The 22,812-nt window shown below is 41.7% G+C and overlaps 1 protein-coding gene across 1 annotated transcript; it reads right to left on the bottom strand.

Annotated features, from left to right (window-relative positions):
* Positions 1 to 11,645: 11,645 nt before the first annotated feature.
* LOC311051608 (zinc finger BED domain-containing protein 4) lies at positions 11,646 to 13,471 on the bottom strand (the record flags this gene model as incomplete). The annotated part of the gene is made up of 2 exons (XM_084066188.1): positions 11,646 to 11,924; positions 12,086 to 13,471. 2 exons carry the CDS (start codon positions 13,469 to 13,471, stop codon positions 11,646 to 11,648), a joined length of 1,665 nt encoding a protein of 554 aa, XP_083922314.1.
* Between the last annotated feature and the right edge of the window lie 9,341 nt (positions 13,472 to 22,812).

Here is a 22,812-nt window from a genome sequence, read left to right as displayed (position 1 = left end):
TGAGGTAGCGCTAAATATTACAGGCATCACACAAACCACTCTTATCTACTGACCATTTAAAAGGTTGCATATTATTGTCATCATCTCCTATTTCTTCACATTTGAGTAAGGGCTGTAACCATCAGAGACAGCTCCTGTTCAGTACCTCATTGCAACTGCCGAAACCCGGGATCGAACCAGGGACCTTTAGATCTTCAGTCTAACGCTCTCCCAACTGAGCTATTTCGGCCTACAAAGGGGTCACATCCAATATTTTCTTTTGCTATGACTGTGTAATGAGGTAGCGCTAAATATTACAGACATCATACAAACCACTCTTATCTACTGACCATTTAAAAGGTTGCATATTATTGTCATCATCTCCAATTTCTTTACATTTGAGTACGGGCTGTAACCATCAGAGACAGATCCTATTCAGTACCTCATTGCAACTGCCGAAACCCGGGATCGAACCAGGGACCTTTAGATCTTCAGTCTAACGCTCTCCCAACTGAGCTATTTCGGCCTACACAGGGGTCACATCCAATATTTCCTTTTGCTATGACTGTGTAATGAGGTAGCGCTAAATATTACAGACATCATACAAACCACTCTTATCTACTGACCATTTAAAAGGTTGCATATTATTGTCATCGTCAATTTTTTCCCATTTGAGTTTAGCTGTAACAATCAGAGATTCATCGTATACAGTACCTCATTGCAACTGCCGAAACCCGGGATCGAACCAGGGACCTTTAGATCTTCAGTCTAACGCTCTCCCAACTGAGCTATTTCGGCCTACAAAGGGGTCACATCCAATATTTTCTTTTGCTCTGACTGTGTAATGAGGTAGCGCTAAATATTACAGACATCATACAAACGACTCTTATCTACTGACCATTTAAAAGGTTGCATATTATTGTCATCATCTCCTATTTCTTTACATTTGAGTAAGGGCTGTAACCATCAGAGACAGATTCTATTCAATACCTCATTGCAACTGCCGAAACCCGGGATCGAACCAGGGACCTTTAGATCTTCAGTCTACGATTTCCCAACTGAGCTATTTCGGCCTACACAGGGGTCACATCCAATATTTTCTTTTGCTATGACTGCGTAATGAGGTAGCGCTAAATATTACAGGCATCACACAAACCACTCTTATCTACTGACCATTTAAAAGGTTGCATATTATTGTCATCATCTCCAATTTCTTTACATTTGAGTAAGGGCTGTAACCATCAGAGACAGATCCTGTTCAGTACCTCATTGCAACTGCCGAAACCCGGGATCGAACCAGGGACCTGTAGATCTTCAGTCTAACGCTCTCCCAACTGAGCTATTTCAGCCTACACAGGGGTCGCAGCCAATATTTTCTTTTGGAATGACTGTGTAATGAGGTAGCGCTAAATATTACAGGCATCATACAAACCACTCTTATCTACTGACCATTTAAAGGTTGCATATTATTGTCATCGTCAATTTTTTCCCATTTGAGTTTAGCTGTAACAATCAGAGATTCATCGTATACAGTACCTCATTGCAACTGCCGAAACCCGGGATCGAACCAGGGACCTTTAGATCTTCAGTCTAACGCTCTCCCAACTGAGCTATTTCGGCCTACAAAGGGGTCGCAGCCAATATTTTCTTTTGGAATGACTGTGTAATGAGGTAGCGCTAAATATTACAGGCATCATACAAGCCACTCTTATCTACTGACCATTTAAAAGGTTGCATATTATTGTCATCGTCAATTTTTTCCCATTTGAGTTTAGCTGTAACAATCAGAGATTCATCGTATACAGTACCTCATTGCAACTGCCGAAACCCGGGATCGAACCAGGGACCTTTAGATCTTCAGTCTAACGCTCTCCCAACTGAGCTATTTCGGCCTACAAAGGGGTCACATCCAATATTTTCTTTTGCTATGACTGTGTAATGAGGTAGCGCTAAATATTACAGACATCATACAAACCACTCTTATCTACTGACCATTTAAAAAGTTGCATATTATTGTCATCATCTCCTATTTCTTCACATTTGAGTAAGGGCTGTAACCATCAGAGACAGCTCCTGTTCAGTACCTCATTGCAACTGCCGAAACCCGGGATCGAACCAGGGACCTTTAGATCTTCAGTCTAACGCTCTCCCAACTGAGCTATTTCGGCCTACACAGGGGTTATATCCAATATTTTCTTTTGCTATGACTGTGTAATGAGGTAGCGCTAAATATTACAGACATCATACAAATCACTCTTATCTACTGACCATATAAAAGGTTGCATATTATTGTCATTATCTCCTATTTCTTTACATTTGAGTAAGGGCTGTAACCTTCAGAGACAGATCCTGTTCAGTACCTCATTGCAACTGCCGAAACCCGGGATCGAACCAGGGACCTTTAGATCTTCAGTCTAACGCTCTCCCAACTGAGCTATTTCGGCCTACACAGGGATCACATCCAATATTTTCTTTTGCTATGACTGTGTTATGAGGTAGCGCTAAATATTACAGGCATCATACAAACCACTCTTATCTACTGACCATTTAAAAGGTTGCGTATTATTGTCATCGTCAATTTTTTCCCATTTGAGTTTAGCTGTAACAATCAGAGATTCATCGTATACAGTACCTCATTGCAACTGCCGAAACCCGGGATCGAACCAGGGACCTTTAGATATTCAGTCTAACGCTCTCCCAACTGAGCTATTTCGGCCTACAAAGGAGTCACATCCAATATTTTATTTTGCTATGACTGTGTAATGAGGTAGCGCTAAATATTACAGACATCATACAAACCACTTTTATCTACTGACCATTTAAAAGGTTGCATATTATTGTCATCATCTTTAATTTCTTTCCATGTGAGTAAGGCCTGTAACCATCAGAGACAGATACTGTTCAGTACCTCATTGCAACTGCCGAAACCCGGGATCGAACCAGGGACCTTTAGATCTTCAGTCTAACGCTCTCCCAACTGAGCTATTTCGGCCTACACAGGGATCACATCCAATATTTTCTTTTGGAATGACTGTGTAATGAGGTAGCGCTAAATATTACAGGCATCATACAAGCCACTCTTATCTACTGACCATTTAAAAGGTTGCATATTATTGTCATCATCTCCAATTTCTTAACATTTGAGTACGGGCTGTAACCATCAGAGACAGATCCTATTCAGTACCTCATTGCAACTGCCGAAACCCGGGATCGAACCAGGGACCTTTAGATCTTCAGTCTAACGCTCTCCCAACTGAGCTATTTCGGCCTACACAGGGGTCACATCCAATATTTTCTTTTGCTATGACTGTGTAATGAGGTAGCGCTAAATATTACAGACATCATACAAACCACTCTTATCTACTGACCATTTAAAAGGTTGCATATTATTGTCATCATCTTTAATTTCTTTCCATGTGAGTAAGGCCTGTAACCATCAGAGACAGATACTGTTCAGTACCTCATTGCAACTGCCGAAACCCGGGATCGAACCAGGGACCTTTAGATCTTCAGTCTAACCCTCTCCCAACTGAGCTATTTCGGCCTACACAGAGGTCACATCCAATATTTTCTTTTGGAATAACTGTGTAATGAGGTAGCGCTAAATATTACAGGCATCATACAAGCCACTCTTATCTACTGACCATTTAAAAGGTTGCATATTATTGTCATAATCTTTAATTTCTTTCCATGTGAGTAAGGCCTGTAACCATCAGAGACAGATACTGTTCAGTACCTCATTGCAACTGCCGAAACCCGGGATCGAACCAGGGACCTTTAGATCTTCAGTCTAACGCTCTCCCAACTGAGCTATTTTGGCCTACACAGGGGTCACATCCAATATTTTCTTTTGGAATAACTGTGTAATGAGGTAGCGCTAAACATTACAGGCATCATACAAGCCACTCTTATCTACTGACCATTTAAAAGGTTGCGTATTATTGTCATCGTCAATTTTTTCCCATTTGAGTTTAGCTGTAACAATCAGAGATTCATCGTATACAGTACCTCATTGCAACTGCCGAAACCCGGGATCTGCCGAAACCCAGGATCGAACCAGGGACCTTTAGATCTTCAGTCTAACGCTCTCCCAACTGAGCTATTTCGGCCTACAAAGGGGTCACATCCAATATTTTCTTTTGCTATGACTGTGTAATGAGGTAGCACTAAATATTACAGGCATCATACAAACCACTCTTATCTACTGACCATTTAAAAGGTTGCATATTATTGTCATCATCTCCAATTTCTTTACATTTGAGTAAGGGCTGTAACCATCAGAGACAGATCCTGTTCAGTACCTCATTGCAACTGCCGAAACCCGGGATCGAACCAGGGACCTTTAGATCTTCAGTCTAACGCTCTCCCAACTGAGCTATTTCGGCCTACAAAGGGGTCACATCCAATATTTTCTCTTTCTATGACTGTGTAATCAGGTAGCGCTAAATATTACAGACATCATACAAACCACTCTTATCTACTGACCATTTAAAAGGTTGCATATTATTGTCATCATCTTTAATTTCTTTCCATGTGAGTAAGGCCTGTAACCATCAGAGACAGATACTGTTCAGTACCTCATTGCAACTGCCGAAACCCGGGATCGAACCAGGGACCTTTAGATCTTCAGTCTAACGCTCTCCCAACTGAGCTATTTCGGCCTACACAGGGGTCACATCCAATATTTTCTTTTGGAATAACTGTGTAATGAGGTAGCGCTAAATATTACAGGCATCATACAAGCCACTCTTATCTACTGACCATTTAAAAGGTTGCGTATTATTGTCATCGTCAATTTTTTCCCATTTGAGTTTAGCTGTAACAATCAGAGATTCATCGTATACAGTACCTCATTGCAACTGCCGAAACCCGGGATCGAACCAGGGACCTTTAGATCTTCAGTCTAACGCTCTCCCAACTGAGCTATTTCGGCCTACACAGGGGTCACATCCAATATTTTCTTTTGGAATAACTGTGTAATGAGGTAGCGCTAAATATTACAGGCATCATACAAGCCACTCTTATCTACTGACCATTTAAAAGGTTGCGTATTATTGTCATCATCAATTTTTTCCCATTTGAGTTTAGCTGTAACAATCAGAGATTCATCGTATACAGTACCTCATTGCAACTGCCGAAACCCGGGATCTGCCGAAACCCAGGATCGAACCAGGGACCTTTAGATCTTCAGTCTAACGCTCTCCCAACTGAGCTATTTCGGCCTACACAGGGGTCACATCCAATATTTTCTTTTGCTATGACTGTGTAATGAGGTAGCGCTAAATATTACAGGCATCATACAAACCACTCTTATCTACTGACCATTTAAAAGGTTGCATATTATTGTCATCATCTCCAATTTCTTTACATTTGAGTAAGGGCTGTAACCATCAGAGACAGATCCTGTACAGTACCTCATTGCAACTGCCGAAACCCGGGATCGAACCAGGGACCTTTAGATCTTCAGTCTAACGCTCTCCCAACTGAGCTATTTCGGCCTACAAAGGGGTCACATCCAATATTTTCTTTTTCTATGACTGTGTAATCAGGTAGCGCTGAATATTACAGACATCATACAAACCACTCTTATCTACTGACCATTTAAAAGGTTGCATATTATTGTCATCATCTTTAATTTCTTTCCATGTGAGTAAGGCCTGTAACCATCAGAGACAGATACTGTTCAGTACCTCATTGCAACTGCCGAAACCCGGGATCGAACCAGGGACCTTTAGATCTTCAGTCTAACGCTCTCCTAACTGAGCTATTTCGGCCTACACAGGGGTCACATCCAATATTTTCTTTTGGAATGACTGTGTAATGAGGTAGCGCTAAATATTACAGGCATCATACAAGCCACTCTTATCTACTGACCATTTAAAAGGTTGCATATTATTGTCATCGTCAATTTTTTCCCATTTGAGTATAGCTGTAACAATCAGAGATTCATCGTATACAGTACCTCATTGCAACTGCCGAAACCCGGGATCGAACCAGGGACCTTTAGATCTTCAGTCTAACGCTCTCCCAACTGAGCTATTTCGGCCTACAAAGGGGTCACATCCAATATTTTCTTTTGCTATGACTGTGTAATGAGGTAGCGCTAAATATTACAGACATCACACAAACCACTCTTATCTACTGACCATTTAAAAGGTTGCATATTATTGTCATCATCTTTAATTTCTTTCCATGTGAGTAAGGCCTGTAACCATCAGAGACAGATACTGTTCAGTACCTCATTGCAACTGCCGAAACCCGGGATCGAACCAGGGACCTTTAGATCTTCAGTCTAACGCTCTCCTAACTGAGCTATTTCGGGCTACACAGGGGTCACATCCAATATTTTCTTTTGGAATGACTGTGTAATGAGGTAGCGCTAAATATTACAGGCATCATACAAACCACTCTTATCTACTGACCATTTAAAAGGTTGCATTTTATTGTCATCGTCAATTTTTTCCCATTTGAGTATAGCTGTAACAATCAGAGATTCATCGTATACAGTACCTCATTGCAACTGCCGAAACCCGGGATCGAACCTGGGACCTTTAGATCTTCAGTCTAACGCTCTCCCAACTGAGCTATTTCGGCCTACACAGGGGTCACATCCAATATTTTCTTTTGCTATGACTGTGTAATGAGGTAGCGCTAAATATTACAGGCATCATACAAACCACTCTTATCTACTGACCATTTAAAAGGTTGCATATTATTGTCATCATCTCCAATTTCTTAACATTTGAGTACGGCTGTAACCATCAGAGACAGATCTTATTCAGTACCTCATTGCAACTGCCGAAACCCGGGATCGAACCAGGGACCTTTAGATCTTCAGTCTAACGCTCTCCCAACTGAGCTATTTCGGCCTACACAGGGGTCACATCCAATATTTTCTTTTGCTATGACTGTGTAATGAGGTAGCGCTAAATATTACAGACATCATACAAACCACTCTTATCTACTGACCATTTAAAAGGTTGCATATTATTGTCATCATCTTCAATTTCTTTCCATGTGAGTAAGGCCTGTAACCATCAGAGACAGATACTGTTCAGTACCTCATTGCAACTGCCGAAACCCGGGATCGAACCAGGGACCTTTAGATCTTCAGTCTAACGCTCTCCCAACTGAGCTATTTCGGCCTACACAGGGGTCACATCCAATATTTTCTTTTGGAATGACTGTGTAATGAGGTAGCGCTAAATATTACAGGCATCATACAAGCCACTCTTATCTACTGACCATTTAAAAGGTTGCATATTATTGTCATCGTCAATTTTTTCCCATTTGAGTTTAGCTGTAACAATCAGAGATTCATCGTATACAGTACCTCATTGCAACTGCCGAAACCCGGGATCTGCCGAAACCCAGGATCGAACCAGGGACCTTTAGATCTTCAGTCTAACGCTCTCCCAACTGAGCTATTTCGGCCTACAAAGGGGTCACATCCAATATTTTCTTTTGCTATGACTGTGTAATGAGGTAGCGCTAAATATTACAGGCATCATACAAGCCACTCTTATCTACTGACCATTTAAAAGGTTGCATATTATTGTCATCGTCAATTTTTTCCCATTTGAGTTTAGCTGTAACAATCAGAGATTCATCGTATACAGTACCTCATTGCAACTGCCGAAACCCGGGATCGAACCAGGGACCTTTAGATCTTCAGTCTAACGCTCTCCCAACTGAGCTATTTCGGCCTACAAAGGGGTCACATCCAATATTTTCTTTTGCTATGACTGTGTAATGAGGTAGCGCTAAATATTACAGACATCACACAAACCACTCTTATCTACTGACCATTTAAAAGGTTGCATATTATTGTCATCATCTTTAATTTCTTTCCATGTGAGTAAGGCCTGTAACCATCAGAGACAGATACTGTTCAGTACCTCATTGCAACTGCCGAAACCCGGGATCGAACCAGGGACCTTTAGATCTTCAGTCTAACGCTCTCCTAACTGAGCTATTTCGGCCTACACAGGGGTCACATCCAATATTTTCTTTTGGAATGACTGTGTAATGAGGTAGCGCTAAATATTACAGGCATCATACAAGCCACTCTGATCTACTGACCATTTAAAAGGTTGCATATTATTGTCATCGTCAATTTTTTCCCATTTGAGTATAGCTGTAACAATCAGAGATTCATCGTATACAGTACCTCATTGCAACTGCCGAAACCCGGGATCGAACCTGGGACCTTTAGATCTTCAGTCTAACGCTCTCCCAACTGAGCTATTTCGGCCTACACAGGGGTCACATCCAATATTTTCTTTTGCTATGACTGTGTAATGAGGTAGCGCTAAATATTACAGGCATCATACAAACCACTCTTATCTACTGACCATTTAAAAGGTTGCATATTATTGTCATCATCTCCAATTTCTTAACATTTGAGTACGGCTGTAACCATCAGAGACAGATCTTATTCAGTACCTCATTGCAACTGCCGAAACCCGGGATCGAACCAGGGACCTTTAGATCTTCAGTCTAACGCTCTCCCAACTGAGCTATTTCGGCCTACACAGGGGTCACATCCAATATTTTCTTTTGCTATGACTGTGTAATGAGGTAGCGCTAAATATTACAGACATCATACAAACCACTCTTATCTACTGACCATTTAAAAGGTTGCATATTATTGTCATCATCTTTAATTTCTTTCCATGTGAGTAAGGCCTGTAACCATCAGAGACAGATACTGTTCAGTACCTCATTGCAACTGCCGAAACCCGGGATCGAACCAGGGACCTTTAGATCTTCAGTCTAACGCTCTCCCAACTGAGCTATTTCGGCCTACACAGGGGTCACATCCAATATTTTCTTTTGGAATGACTGTGTAATGAGGTAGCGCTAAATATTACAGGCATCATACAAGCCACTCTTATCTACTGACCATTTAAAAGGTTGCATATTATTGTCATCGTCAATTTTTTCCCATTTGAGTTTAGCTGTAACAATCAGAGATTCATCGTATACAGTACCTCATTGCAACTTCCGAAACCCGGGATCTGCCGAAACCCAGGATCGAACCAGGGACCTTTAGATCTTCAGTCTAACGCTCTCCCAACTGAGCTATTTCGGCCTACAAAGGGGTCACATCCAATATTTTCTTTTGCTATGACTGTGTAATGAGGTAGCGCTAAATATTACAGGCATCATACAAGCCACTCTTATCTACTGACCATTTAAAAGGTTGCATATTATTGTCATCGTCATTTTTTTCCCATTTGAGTTTAGCTGTAACAATCAGAGATTCATCGTATACAGTACCTCATTGCAACTGCCGAAACCCGGGATCGAACCAGGGACCTTTAGATCTTCAGTCTAACGCTCTCCCAACTGAGCTATTTCGGCCTACAAAGGGGTCACATCCAATATTTTCTTTTGCTATGACTGTGTAATGAGGTAGCGCTAAATATTACAGACATCATACAAACCACTTTTATCTACTGACCATTTAAAAGGTTGCATATTATTGTCATCATCTTTAATTTCTTTCCATGTGAGTAAGGCCTGTAACCATCAGAGACAGATACTGTTCAGTACCTCATTGCAACTGCCGAAACCCGGGATCGAACCAGGGACCTTTAGATCTTCAGTCTAACGCTCTCCCAACTGAGCTATTTCGGCCTACTCAGGGATTACATCCAATATTTTCTTTTGGAATGACTGTGTAATGAGGTAGCGCTAAATATTACAGGCATCATACAAGCCACTCTTATCTACTGACCATTTAAAAGGTTGCAAATTATTGTCATCATCTCCAATTTCTTAACATTTGAGTACGGGCTGTAACCATCAGAGACAGATCCTATTCAGTACCTCATTGCAACTGCCGAAACCCGGGATCGAACCAGGGACCTTTAGATCTTCAGTCTAACGCTCTCCCAACTGAGCTATTTCTGCCTACACAGGGGTCACATCCAATATTTTCTTTTGCTATGACTGTGTAATGAGGTAGCGCTAAATATTACAGACATCATACAAACCACTCTTATCTACTGACCATTTAAAAGGTTGCATATTATTGTCATCATCTTTAATTTCTTTTCATGTGAGTAAGGCCTGTAACCATCAGAGACAGATCCTGTTCAGTACCTCATTGCAACTGCCGAAACCCGGGATCGAACCAGGGACCTTTAGATCTTCAGTCTAACCCTCTCCCAACTGAGCTATTTCGGCCTACACAGGGGTCACATCCAATATTTTCTTTTGGAATAACTGTGTAATGAGGTAGCGCTAAATATTACAGGCATCATACAAGCCACTCTTATCTACTGACCATTTAAAAGGTTGCATATTATTGTCATCATCTTTAATTTCTTTCCATGTGAGTAAGGCCTGTAACCATCAGAGACAGATACTGTTCAGTACCTCATTGCAACTGCCGAAACCCGGGATCGAACCAGGGACCTTTAGATCTTCAGTCTAACGCTCTCCCAACTGAGCTATTTTGGCCTACACAGGGGTCACATCCAATATTTTCTTTTGGAATAACTGTGTAATGAGGTAGCGCTAAATATTACAGACATCATACAAGCCACTCTTATCTACTGACCATTTAAAAGGTTGCGTATTATTGTCATCGTCAATTTTTTCCCATTTGAGTTTAGCTGTAACAATCAGAGATTCATCGTATACAGTACCTCATTGCAACTGCCGAAACCCGGGATCTGCCGAAACCCAGGATCGAACCAGGGACCTTTAGATCTTCAGTCTAACGCTCTCCCAACTGAGCTATTTCGGCCTACACAGGGGTCACATCCAATATTTTCTAGGGTTGTCCGATATTGGCTTTTTTACCGATAACCGATATACCGATATTGTCCAACTCTTAATTACCGATACCGATATCAACGATACCGATATATACGGTATTTTTTTCCACCAAAACTAGTTCAGGTAACACCATCATCATCACATTATCTCCTGTAGTTGAAATGAACACATTATATGCCTAATTTTATGATGCCCCACTGGATGCATTCATAAATGCAACAAGGTTTCTTAATGTAAACATTTTCTGTACAAAATAAGAGAACAACTTCAACTTAAGTTATGGAAAAAGTGCCAATATGGCACTGCCATATTTATTATGAAATTGCTTCTTTTTTTTTTCTGACATGCCTCAAACAACAGCTTGGATCATGCTCTCCCTGAGATAATCCTGACAATACCCACTACAGTACAACTAGGGCAAATTGTTTTGACTTTAAAGTTTTGACTTCTTCACAAATGGTAAAACAAAACTACAACAAAAACAATGAAGTCACAAAGCTTCAGTCCAGACTCCAGAGTAGTGAACATAGTCCTCCTTTAGTCCAAGTCCAATAAATTGAGTCTGAAAGACTGACTGGCCATTGGCCAATGTAACTGGCCATAACTTGGCAAATACAATACTGGGCTCAATGTGCCCTGCTCTTTCGCATGAGTAACAAAAATGTGCAAATAAAAACAAGAAAGGCACAAAAACTAAAACTGCTTCAGTCCAGACTAGTAGAGGACATAGCCCTCCTTTTAAAGTGCAACAAAATAAACAAAACAGGCACACAAAACATAACAGCTTCACTCAGTCCAGAGTAGTAGTTAACATAGCCCTCATTTTAAAGTGCAACAAATGATGCTCAAAGACTGGGCTGGGCTATATGACTGGCCTAGTTCTTTCCCCCCTTGTTCTCACGTGTGAGAGGTAGATTTTTCTGTATGAAAACAAGCATCTCGGCATTCTCGCAATGTATGCGATTTCTCTTCTCGTCAATGATATGGGCGACAACGCTGAAGAGCCGTTCGCTGTCGACACTGGTGCAGGGTGCAGTGAGGTACTTGCGTGCAACACGGGCAACAGCAGGGTAGCGGTCTTTGGTGAGCCTCCAGTACTCCAAAGGGCATGATCCTTCTTTCTTGAGGATGGCTTCTCCCAGGTATGCATGCACCTAAAGAAAAAGGGGGAGAAAAAGGGGAGAAAAAAAACATCTATTTAGGTTTCTTCAAAGGCTGACAGCCAAATGTTTATTTCATTCATTTTATGTACATTTTCATGTGAAGCACTCAGCTAATCAAATTAGTTTGCTAATAAAGTTTATTATTTACTCACCTCAGATGCTGTCTCGCCTGTAGTTGCTTCTTCAGTGACTTCATTCTCCTCGAGAATTTCTTGGTACATGTCCTGCAGTTTGATTCTGGCTTTCTTTGGTGGGCAGTCCTGGTCCTCCTGGCCCGGGTCATCTGTACTGGCACCAGCAGTCTCTCCTTGGGCGCCAGCAGCCTCTCCTTGGGCACCAGCAGCCTCTCCTTGGGCACCAGCAGCCTGTCCTTGGGCAGCAGCAGCAGCAGCAGCAGCAGCGTGTAGTTGGGCACCAGCAGCCTCCCCTTGCTGATCACCAGTGTCACCTCCACCGGCCATTTCAGCCACCACATTCAAGAGCATATTGCGTGCTCCCTCTTTCTTATCAGTGTCAAAATAGCGATCTTTGTAACGGGCATCAACCATGGTTGCAATGACATAAAGAGGTTCACTTTGGACAGATTTAAAGCGAGCAGTAACAGCTTCCAGTAGTATACGTTTGGCTGTTTTGACACCTTGGTCGGCTTCATCCTCCTTGGCAAGAAGCCGCTTCAGTGACACCACACCAGGGACAACATCTGCAGCAGTGGCCTGTGCATAGCTGATGTTCCTGGTTAGTTGTTCAAAGGGTTCCAGTAGGGTGATCATTTTCTCCAGAATTCCCCATTGAGTTGCTGTCAGTACTACAGGGAGGTCATGATCAGCAGCATATGCACTTAAAGCCCTCTTCTGCTCCACCAGGCTCTGCATCATGTAAAAGCTGGAATTCCACCTGGTGGAGACATCTTGCTGGAGCTTTTTGACTGGAACGTTGACTTCCTTTTGTATGACTTCTAAACGACTGCAAGCTAGTTGTGAGTGCTTGAAGTGGCCTACCACTCGCCTCCCCACAGCCAGAGCTTCTGAAATGCTGCGTTGAGACAGGGCTCCTCCGTTCACTGCAAGCTGCAAGGTGTGCGCCATGCAGGGCAGACTTGGCACACCAAACTCCACTGCAGCTTTAGCCATGTTGCGTGCGTTGTCCCTGACCACAACGTGCGCTTTCGCCTTGGGGATTTTCCATGTCTCAAACATCGCTTCAAAAGCAGCTGAGATTACAGCGTATGTATGAGACCCACGGCACTCTTGAGAATGAAGCACAGCCTTCTTCAGCACAAAGTCCTTATCTAGCCACTGTGCAGTCAAGCTCAACATGCTAACCTGGCTAACACTTGAAGACCAGATATCTGTCGTGAAGCTAACGGATACAGCATCAGAAATTAGCTTCTGGACGTTGCTTTTAACGATGTTGTACAATTCGGGTAATGCATCGACTGTGAAATACTTGCGACTGGGTATGGCATAGCGTGGCTCGAGGAACTCCACAAGTTTGGTGAAGCCGTCGTCTTGCACAATCGAAAATGGTTGGTTATCCATTGCGATACACTCCATTATTTTCTGACTTATGGCTTTCGCCCTGGGGTGGTCCTTCTCGTATTTTTGTTTTTTCTCGGTTGACTCTTTAAGCGATAACTGTGTGGTTTTTTTCGGTGCTGGATCTCTCTCTTTAGACTTCTTCTCATATTCATCGTGGATCGTCTTATGTTTCTTCCGGAGGTGGGAGATTAAATTGCTGGTATTGAAGCTACACGTCTTGTTTCCTCCTCGACTAACCAACGCTTTGCAGTCATTGCAAATCGCCAGTTTTTTATCCGTAGTACACACTTGAAAATAATCCCAAACTAAAGACATGATGACGTTAGTCGGGCACCGAGCGAGCTACTAGCTTGTTAGCCACGGCTGCAGCAACCCACGTTACGCTTGTTGTTGTTAAGCCGGCTCGCGGTTTGATGAGGTCATCAAGCGTGCGCCGGTAAACATATCATGCAGCGTTGAAATCAGAAGCGCAGCTCATAAATGCTGAAGGAATGAATTGATATAAGTATAATAACGACTAAATTGATGCGGGAAAAAGTGGGCGGAACATAATTGGTTACAAAAAAAAAAAAAGGGAAAAATATATATATTTAAAAAAAATCGGTTTTAATTAAAAATTAAAACCGATACCGATATTTTCCGATATTACATTTTTATGTTATTATCGGCCGATAATATCGGTAGGCCGATAATATCGGACAACCCTATTATTGTCATCATCTTTAATTTCTTTCCATGTGAGTAAGGCCTGTAACCATCAGAGACAGATACTGTTCAGTACCTCATTGCAACTGCCGAAACCCGGGATCGAACCAGGGACCTTTAGATCTTCAGTCTAACGCTCTCCCAACTGAGCTATTTCGGCCTACACAGGGGTCACATCCAATATTTTCTTTTGGAATAACTGTGTAATGAGGTAGCGCTAAATATTACAGGCATCATACAAGCCACTCTTATCTACTGACCATTTAAAAGGTTGCGTATTATTGTCATCGTCAATTTTTTCCCATTTGAGTTTAGCTGTAACAATCAGAGATTCATCGTGTACAGTACCTCATTGCAACTGCCGAAACCCGGGATCGAACCAGGGACCTTTAGATCTTCAGTCTAACGCTCTCCCAACTGAGCTATTTCGGCCTACACAGGGGTCACATCCAATATTTTCTTTTGCTATGACTGTGTAATGAGGTAGCGCTAAATATTACAGGCATCATACAAACCACTCTTATCTACTGACCATTTAAAAGGTTGCATATTATTGTCATCATCTCCAATTTCTTAACATTTGAGTACGGCTGTAACCATCAGAGACATATCTTATTCAGTACCTCATTGCAACTGCCGAAACCCGGGATCGAACCAGGGACCTTTAGATCTTCAGTCTAACGCTCTCCCAACTGAGCTATTTCGGCCTACACAGGGGTCACATCCAATATTTTCTTTTGGAATGACTGTGTAATGAGGTAGCGCTAAATATTACAGGCATCATACAAGCCACTCTTATCTACTGACCATTTAAAAGGTTGCATATTATTGTCATCGTCAATTTTTTCCCATTTGAGTTTAGCTGTAACAATCAGAGATTCATCGTATACAGTACCTCATTGCAACTGCCGAAACCCGGGATCTGCCGAAACCCAGGATCGAACCAGGGACCTTTAGATCTTCAGTCTAACGCTCTCCCAACTGAGCTATTTCGGCCTACACAGGGGTCACATCCAATATTTTCTTTTGCTATGACTGTGTAATGAGGTAGCGCTAAATATTACAGGCATCATACAAACCACTCTTATCTACTGACCATTTAAAAGGTTGCATATTATTGTCATCATCTCCAATTTCTTTACATTTGAGTAAGGGCTGTAACCATCAGAGACAGATCCTGTTCAGTACCTCATTGCAACTGCCGAAACCCGGGATCGAACCAGGGACCTTTAGATCTTCAGTCTGACGCTCTCCCAACTGAGCTATTTCGGCCTACAAAGGGGTCACATCCAATATTTTCTTTTGCTATGCCTGTGTAATGAGGTAGCGCTAAATATTACAGACATCATACAAACCACTCTTATCTACTGACCATTTAAAAGGTTGCATATTATTGTCATCGTCAATTTTTTCCCATTTGAGTTTAGCTGTAACAATCAGAGATTCATCGTATACAGTACCTCATTGCAACTGCCGAAACCCGGGATCGAACCAGGGACCTTTAGATCTTCAGTCTAACGCTCTCCCAACTGAGCTATTTCGGCCTACAAAGGGGTCACATCCAATATTTTCTTTTGCTATGACTGTGTAATGAGGTAGCGCTAAATATTACAGACATCATACAAACCACTCTTATCTACTGACCATTTAAAAGGTTGCATATTATTGTCATCATCTCCTATTTCTTTACATTTGAGTAAGGGCTGTAACCATCAGAGACAGATCCTGTTCAGTACCTCATTGCAACTGCCGAAACCCGGGATCGAACCAGGGACCTTTAGATCTTCAGTCTAACGCTCTCCCAACTGAGCTATTTCGGCCTACACAGGGGTAACATCCAATATTTTCTTTTGCTATGACTGTGTAATGAGGTAGCGCTAAATATTACAGACATCATACAAACCACTCTTATCTACTGACCATTTAAAAGGTTGCATATTATTGTCATCATCTTTAATTTCTTTCCATGTGAGTAAGGCCTGTAACCATCAGAGACAGATACTGTTCAGTACCTCATTGCAACTGCCGAAACCCGGGATCGAACCAGGGACCTTTAGATCTTCAGTCTAACGCTCTCCCAACTGAGCTATTTCGGCCTACACAGGGCTCACATCCAATATTTTCTTTTGGAATAACTGTGTAATGAGGTAGCGCTAAATATTACAGGCATCATACAAGCCACTTTTATCTACTGACCATTTAAAAGGTTGCGTAATATTGTCATCGTCAATTTTTTCCCATTTGAGTTTAGCTGTAACAATCAGAGATTCATCGTATACAGTACCTCATTGCAACTGCCGAAACCCGGGATCGAACCAGGGACCTTTAGATCTTCAGTCTAACGCTCTCCCAACTGAGCTATTTCGGCCTACACAGGGGTCACATCCAATATTTTCTTTTGGAATAACTGTGTAATGAGGTAGCGCTAAATATTACAGGCATCATACAAGCCACTCTTATCTACTGACCATTTAAAAGGTTGCGTATTATTGTCGTCATCAATTTTTTCCCATTTGAGTTTAGCTGTAACAATCAGAGATTCATCGTATACAGTACCTCATTGCAACTGCCGAAACCCGGGATCTGCCGAAACCCAGGATCGAACCAGGGACCTTTAGATCTTCAGTCTAACGCTCTCCCAACTGAGCTATTTCGGCCTACACAGGGGTCACATCCAATATTTTCTTTTGCTATGACTGTGTAATGAGGTAGCGCTAAATATTACAGGCATCATACAAACCACTCTTATCTACTGACCATTTAAAAGGTTGCATATTATTGTCATCATCTCCAATTTCTTTACATTTGAGTAAGGGCTGTAACCATCAGAGACAGATCCTGTTCAGTACCTCATTGCTACTGCCGAAACCCGGGATCGAACCAGGGACCGTTAGATCTTCAGTCTAACGCTCTCCCAACTGAGCTATTTCGGCCTACAAAGGGGTCACATCCAATATTTTCTTTTTCTATGACTGTGTAATCAGGTAGCGCTAAATATTACAGACATCATACAAACCACTCGTATCTACTGACCATTTAAAAGGTTGCATATTATTGTCATCATCTTTAATTTCTTTCCATGTGAGTAAGGCCTGTAACCATCAGAGACAGATACTGTTCAGTACCTCATTGCAACTGCCGAAACCCGGGATCGAACCAGGGACCTTTAGATCTTCAGTCTAACGCTCTCCCAACTGAGCTATTTCGGCCTACACAGGGGTCACATCCAATATTTTCTTTTGGAATGACTGTGTAATGAGGTAGCGCTAAATATTACAGGCATCATACAAGCCACTCTGATCTACTGACCATTTAAAAGGTTGCATATTATTGTCATCGTCAATTTTTTCCCATTTGAGTATAGCTGTAACAATCAGAGATTCATCGTATACAGTACCTCATTGCAACTGCCGAAACCCGGGATCTGCCGAAACCCAGGATCGAACCAGGGACCTTTAGATCTTCAGTCTAACGCTCTCCCAACTGAGCTATTTCGGCCTACACAGGGGTCACATCCAATATTTTCTTTTGCTATGACTGTGTAATGAGGTAGCGCTAAATATTACAGACATCATACAAACCACTCTTATCTACTGACCATTTAAAAGGTTGCATATTATTGTCATCATCTCCTATTTCTTTACATTTGAGTAAGGGCTGTAACCATCAGAGACAGATCCTGTTCAGTACCTCATTGCAACTGCCGAAACCCGGGATCGAACCAGGGACCTTTAGATCTTCAGTCTAACGCTCTCCCAACTGAGCTATTTCGGCCTACACAGGGATCACATCCAATATTTTCTTTTGCTATGACTGTGTTATGAGGTAGCGCTAAATATTACAGGCATCATACAAACCACTCTTATCTACTGACCATTTAAAAGGTTGCATATTATTGTCATAATCTCCAATTTCCTTACATTTGAGTAAGGGCTGTAACCATCAGAGACAGATCCTATTCAATACCTCATTGCAACTGCCGAAACCCGGGATCGAACCAGGGACCTTTAGATCTTCAGTCTAACGCTCTCCCAACTGAGCTATTTCGGCCTACACAGGGGTCACATCCAATATTTTCTTTTGGAATGACTGTGTAATGAGGTAGCGCTAAATATTACAGGCATCATACAAGCCACTCTTATCTACTGACCATTTAAAAGGTTGCATATTATTGTCATCGTCAATTTTTTCCCATTTGAGTTTAGCTGTAACAATCAGAGATTCATCGTATACAGTACCTCATTGCAACTGCCGAAACCCGGGATCTGCCGAAACCCAGGATCGAACCAGGGACCTTTAGATCTTCAGTCTAACGCTCTCCAAACTGAGCTATTTCGGCCTACACAGGGGTCACATCCAATATTTTCTTTTGCTATGACTGTGTAATGAGGTAGCGCTAAATATTACAGACATCATACAAACCACTCTTATCTACTGACCATTTAAAAGGTTGCATATTATTGTCATCATCTCCTATTTCTTTACATTTGAGTACGGGCTGTAACCATCAGAGACAGATCCTATTCAGTACCTCATTGCAACTGCCGAAACCCGGGATCGAACCAGGGACCTTCAGATCTTCAGTCTAACGCTCTCCCAACTGAGCTATTTCGGCCTACAAAGGGGTCACATCCAATATTTTCTTTTGCTATGACTGTGTAATGAGGTAGCGCTAAATATTACAGACATCATACAAACCACTCTTATCTACTGACCATTTAAAAGGTTGCATATTATTGTCATCATCTTTAATTTCTTTCCATGTGAGTAAGGCTTGTAACCATCAGAGACAGATACTGTTCAGTACCTCATTGCAACTGCCGAAACCCGGGATCGAACCAGGGACCTTTAGATCTTCAGTCTAACGCTCTCCCAACTGAGCTATTTCGGCCTACACAGGGGTCACATCGAATATTTTCTTTTGGTATGACTGTGTAATGAGGTAGCGCTAAATATTACAGACATCATACAAACCACTCTTATCTACTGACCATTTAAAAGGTTGCATATTATTGTCATTATCTCCTATTTCTTTACATTTGAATAAGGGCTGTAACCATCAGAGACAGATCCTGTTCAGTACCTCATTGCAACTGCCGAAACCCGGGATCGAACCAGGGACCTTTAGATCTTCAGTCTAACGCTCTCCCAACTGAGCTATTTCGGCCTACACAGGGGTCACATCCAATATTTTCTTTTGCTATGCCTGTGTAATGAGGTAGCGCTAAATATTACAGACATCATACAAACCACTCTTATCTACTGACCATTTAAAAGGTTGCATATTATTGTCATCATCTTTAATTTCTTTCCATGTGAGTAAGGCCTGTAACCATCAGAGACAGATACTGTTCAATACCTCATTGCAACTGCCGAAACCCGGGATCGAACCAGGGACATTTAGATATTCAGTCTAACGCTCTCCCAACTGAGCTATTTCGGCCTACACAGGGGTCACATCCAATATTTTCTTTTGCTATGACTGTGTAATGAGGTAGCGCTAAATATTACAGGCATCATACAAACCACTCTTATCTACTGACATTTAAAAGGTTGCATATTATTGTCATCGTCAATATTTTCCCATTTGAGTTTAGCTGTAACAATCAGAGATTCATCGTATACAATACCTCATTGCAACTGCCGAAACCCGGGATCGAACCATGGACCTTTAGATCTTCAGTCTAACGCTCTCCCAACTGAGCTATTTCGGCCTACACAGGGGTCACATCCAATATTTTCTTTTGCTATGACTGTGTAATGAGGTAGCGCTAAATATTACAGACATCATACAAACCACTCTTATCTACTGACCATTTAAAAGGTTGCATATTATTGTCATCATCTCCTATTTCTTTACATTTGATTAAGGGCTGTAACCATCAGAGACATATCCTGTTCAGTACCTCATTGCAACTGCCGAAACCCGGGATCGAACCAGGGATCTTTAGATCTTCAGTCTAACGCTCTCCCAACTGAGCTATTTCGGCCTACACAGGGGTCACATCCAATATTTTCTTTTGCTATGACTGTGTAATGAGGTAGCGCTAAATATTACAGGCATCATACAAACCACTCTTATCTATTGACCATTTAAAAGGTTGCATATTATTGTTATCATCTCCAATTTCTTTACATTTGAGTACGGGCTGTAACCATCAGAGACAGATCCTATTCAGTACCTCATTGCAACTGCCGAAACCCCGGGATCGAACCAGGGACCTTTAGATCTTCAGTTTAACGCTCTCCCAACTGAGCTATTTCGGCCTACACAGGGGTCACATCCAATATTTTCTTTTGCTATGACTGTGTAATGAGGTAGCGCTAAATATTACAGACATCATACAAACCACTCTTATCTACTGACCATTTAAAAGGTTGCATATTATTGTCATCCTCTCCTATTTCTTTACATTTGATTAAGGGCTGTAACCATCAGAGACAGATCCTGTTCAGTACCTCATTGCAACTGCCGAAACCCGGGATCGAACCAGGGATCTTTAGATCTTCAGTCTAACGCTCTCCCAACTGAGCTATTTCGGCCTACACAGGGGTCACATCCAATATTTTCTTTTGCTATGACTGTGTAATGAGGTAGCGCTAAATATTACAGGCATCATACAAACCACTCTTATCTATTGACCATTTAAAAGGTTGCATATTATTGTTATCATCTCCAATTTCTTTACATTCGAGTACGGGCTGTAACCATCAGAGACAGATCCTATGCAGTACCTCATTGCAACTGCCGAAACCCGGGATCGAACCAGGGACCTTTAGATCTTCAGTCTAACGCTCTCCCAACTGAGCTATTTCGGCCTACACAGGGGTCACATCCAATATTTTCTTTTGCTATGCCTGTGTAATGAGGTAGCGCTAAATATTACAGACATCATACAAACCACTCTTATCTACTGACCATTTAAAAGGTTGCATATTATTGTCATCATCTTTAATTTCTTTCCATGTGAGTAAGGCCTGTAACCATCAGAGACAGATACTGTTCAATACCTCATTGCAACTGCCGAAACCCGGGATCGAACCAGGGACATTTAGATCTTCAGTCTGACGCTCTCCCAACTGAGCTATTTCGGCCTACACAGGGGTCACATCGAATATTTTCTTTTGGTATGACTGTGTAATGAGGTAGCGCTAAATATTACAGACATCATACAAACCACTCTTATCTACTGACCATTTAAAAGGTTGCATATTATTGTCATTATCTCCTATTTCTTTACATTTGAATAAGGGCTGTAACCATCAGAGACAGATCCTGTTCAGTACCTCATTGCAACTGCCGAAACCCGGGATCGAACCAGGGACCTTTAGATCTTCAGTCTAACGCTCTCCCAACTGAGCTATTTCGGCCTACACAGGGGTCACATCCAATATTTTCTTTTGCTATGCCTGTGTAATGAGGTAGCGCTAAATATTACAGACATCATACAAACCACTCTTATCTACTGACCATTTAAAAGGTTGCATATTATTGTCATCATCTTTAATTTCTTTCCATGTGAGTAAGGCCTGTAACCATCAGAGACAGATACTGTTCAATACCTCATTGCAACTGCCGAAACCCGGGATCGAACCAGGGACATTTAGATATTCAGTCTAACGCTCTCCCAACTGAGCTATTTCGGCCTACACAGGGGTCACATCCAATATTTTCTTTTGCTATGACTGTGTAATGAGGTAGCGCTAAATATTACAGGCATCATACAAACCACTCTTATCTACTGACATTTAAAAGGTTGCATATTATTGTCATCGTCAATATTTTCCCATTTGAGTTTAGCTGTAACAATCAGAGATTCATCGTATACAGTACCTCATTGCAACTGCCGAAACCCGGGATCGAACCATGGACCTTTAGATCTTCAGTCTAACGCTCTCCCAACTGAGCTATTTCGGCCTACACAGGGGACACATCCAATATTTTCTTTTGCTATGACTGTGTAATGAGGTAGCGCTAAATATTACAGACATCATACAAACCACTCTTATCTACTGACCATTTAAAAGGTTGCATATTATTGTCATCTTCTCCTATTTCTTTACATTTGATTAAGGGCTGTAACCATCAGAGACATATCCTGTTCAGTACCTCATTGCAACTGCCGAAACCCGGGATCGAACCAGGGATCTTTAGATCTTCAGTCTAACGCTCTCCCAACTGAGCTATTTCGGCCTACACAGGGGTCACATCCAATATTTTCTTTTGCTATGACTGTGTAATGAGGTAGCGCTAAATATTACAGGCATCATACAAACCACTCTTATCTATTGACCATTTAAAAGGTTGCATATTATTGTTATCATCTCCAATTTCTTTACATTTGAGTACGGGCTGTAACCATCAGAGACAGATCCTATTCAGTACCTCATTGCAACTGCCGAAACCCCGGGATCGAACCAGGGACCTTTAGATCTTCAGTTTAACGCTCTCCCAACTGAGCTATTTCGGCCTACACAGGGGTCACATCCAATATTTTCTTTTGCTATGACTGTGTAATGAGGTAGCGCTAAATATTACAGACATCATACAAACCACTCTTATCTACTGACCATTTAAAAGGTTGCATATTATTGTCATCCTCTCCTATTTCTTTACATTTGATTAAGGGCTGTAA

This window comes from Gymnoscopelus microlampas (assembly GCF_963454915.1).
Source record: "Gymnoscopelus microlampas genome assembly, chromosome: 9".
In the NCBI taxonomy this organism is placed as follows: domain Eukaryota; kingdom Metazoa; phylum Chordata; class Actinopteri; order Myctophiformes; family Myctophidae; genus Gymnoscopelus; species Gymnoscopelus microlampas.
The sequence above is the reverse complement of the archived record's forward strand: the minus strand, read 5'-3'. Positions and strand labels throughout refer to the sequence as shown.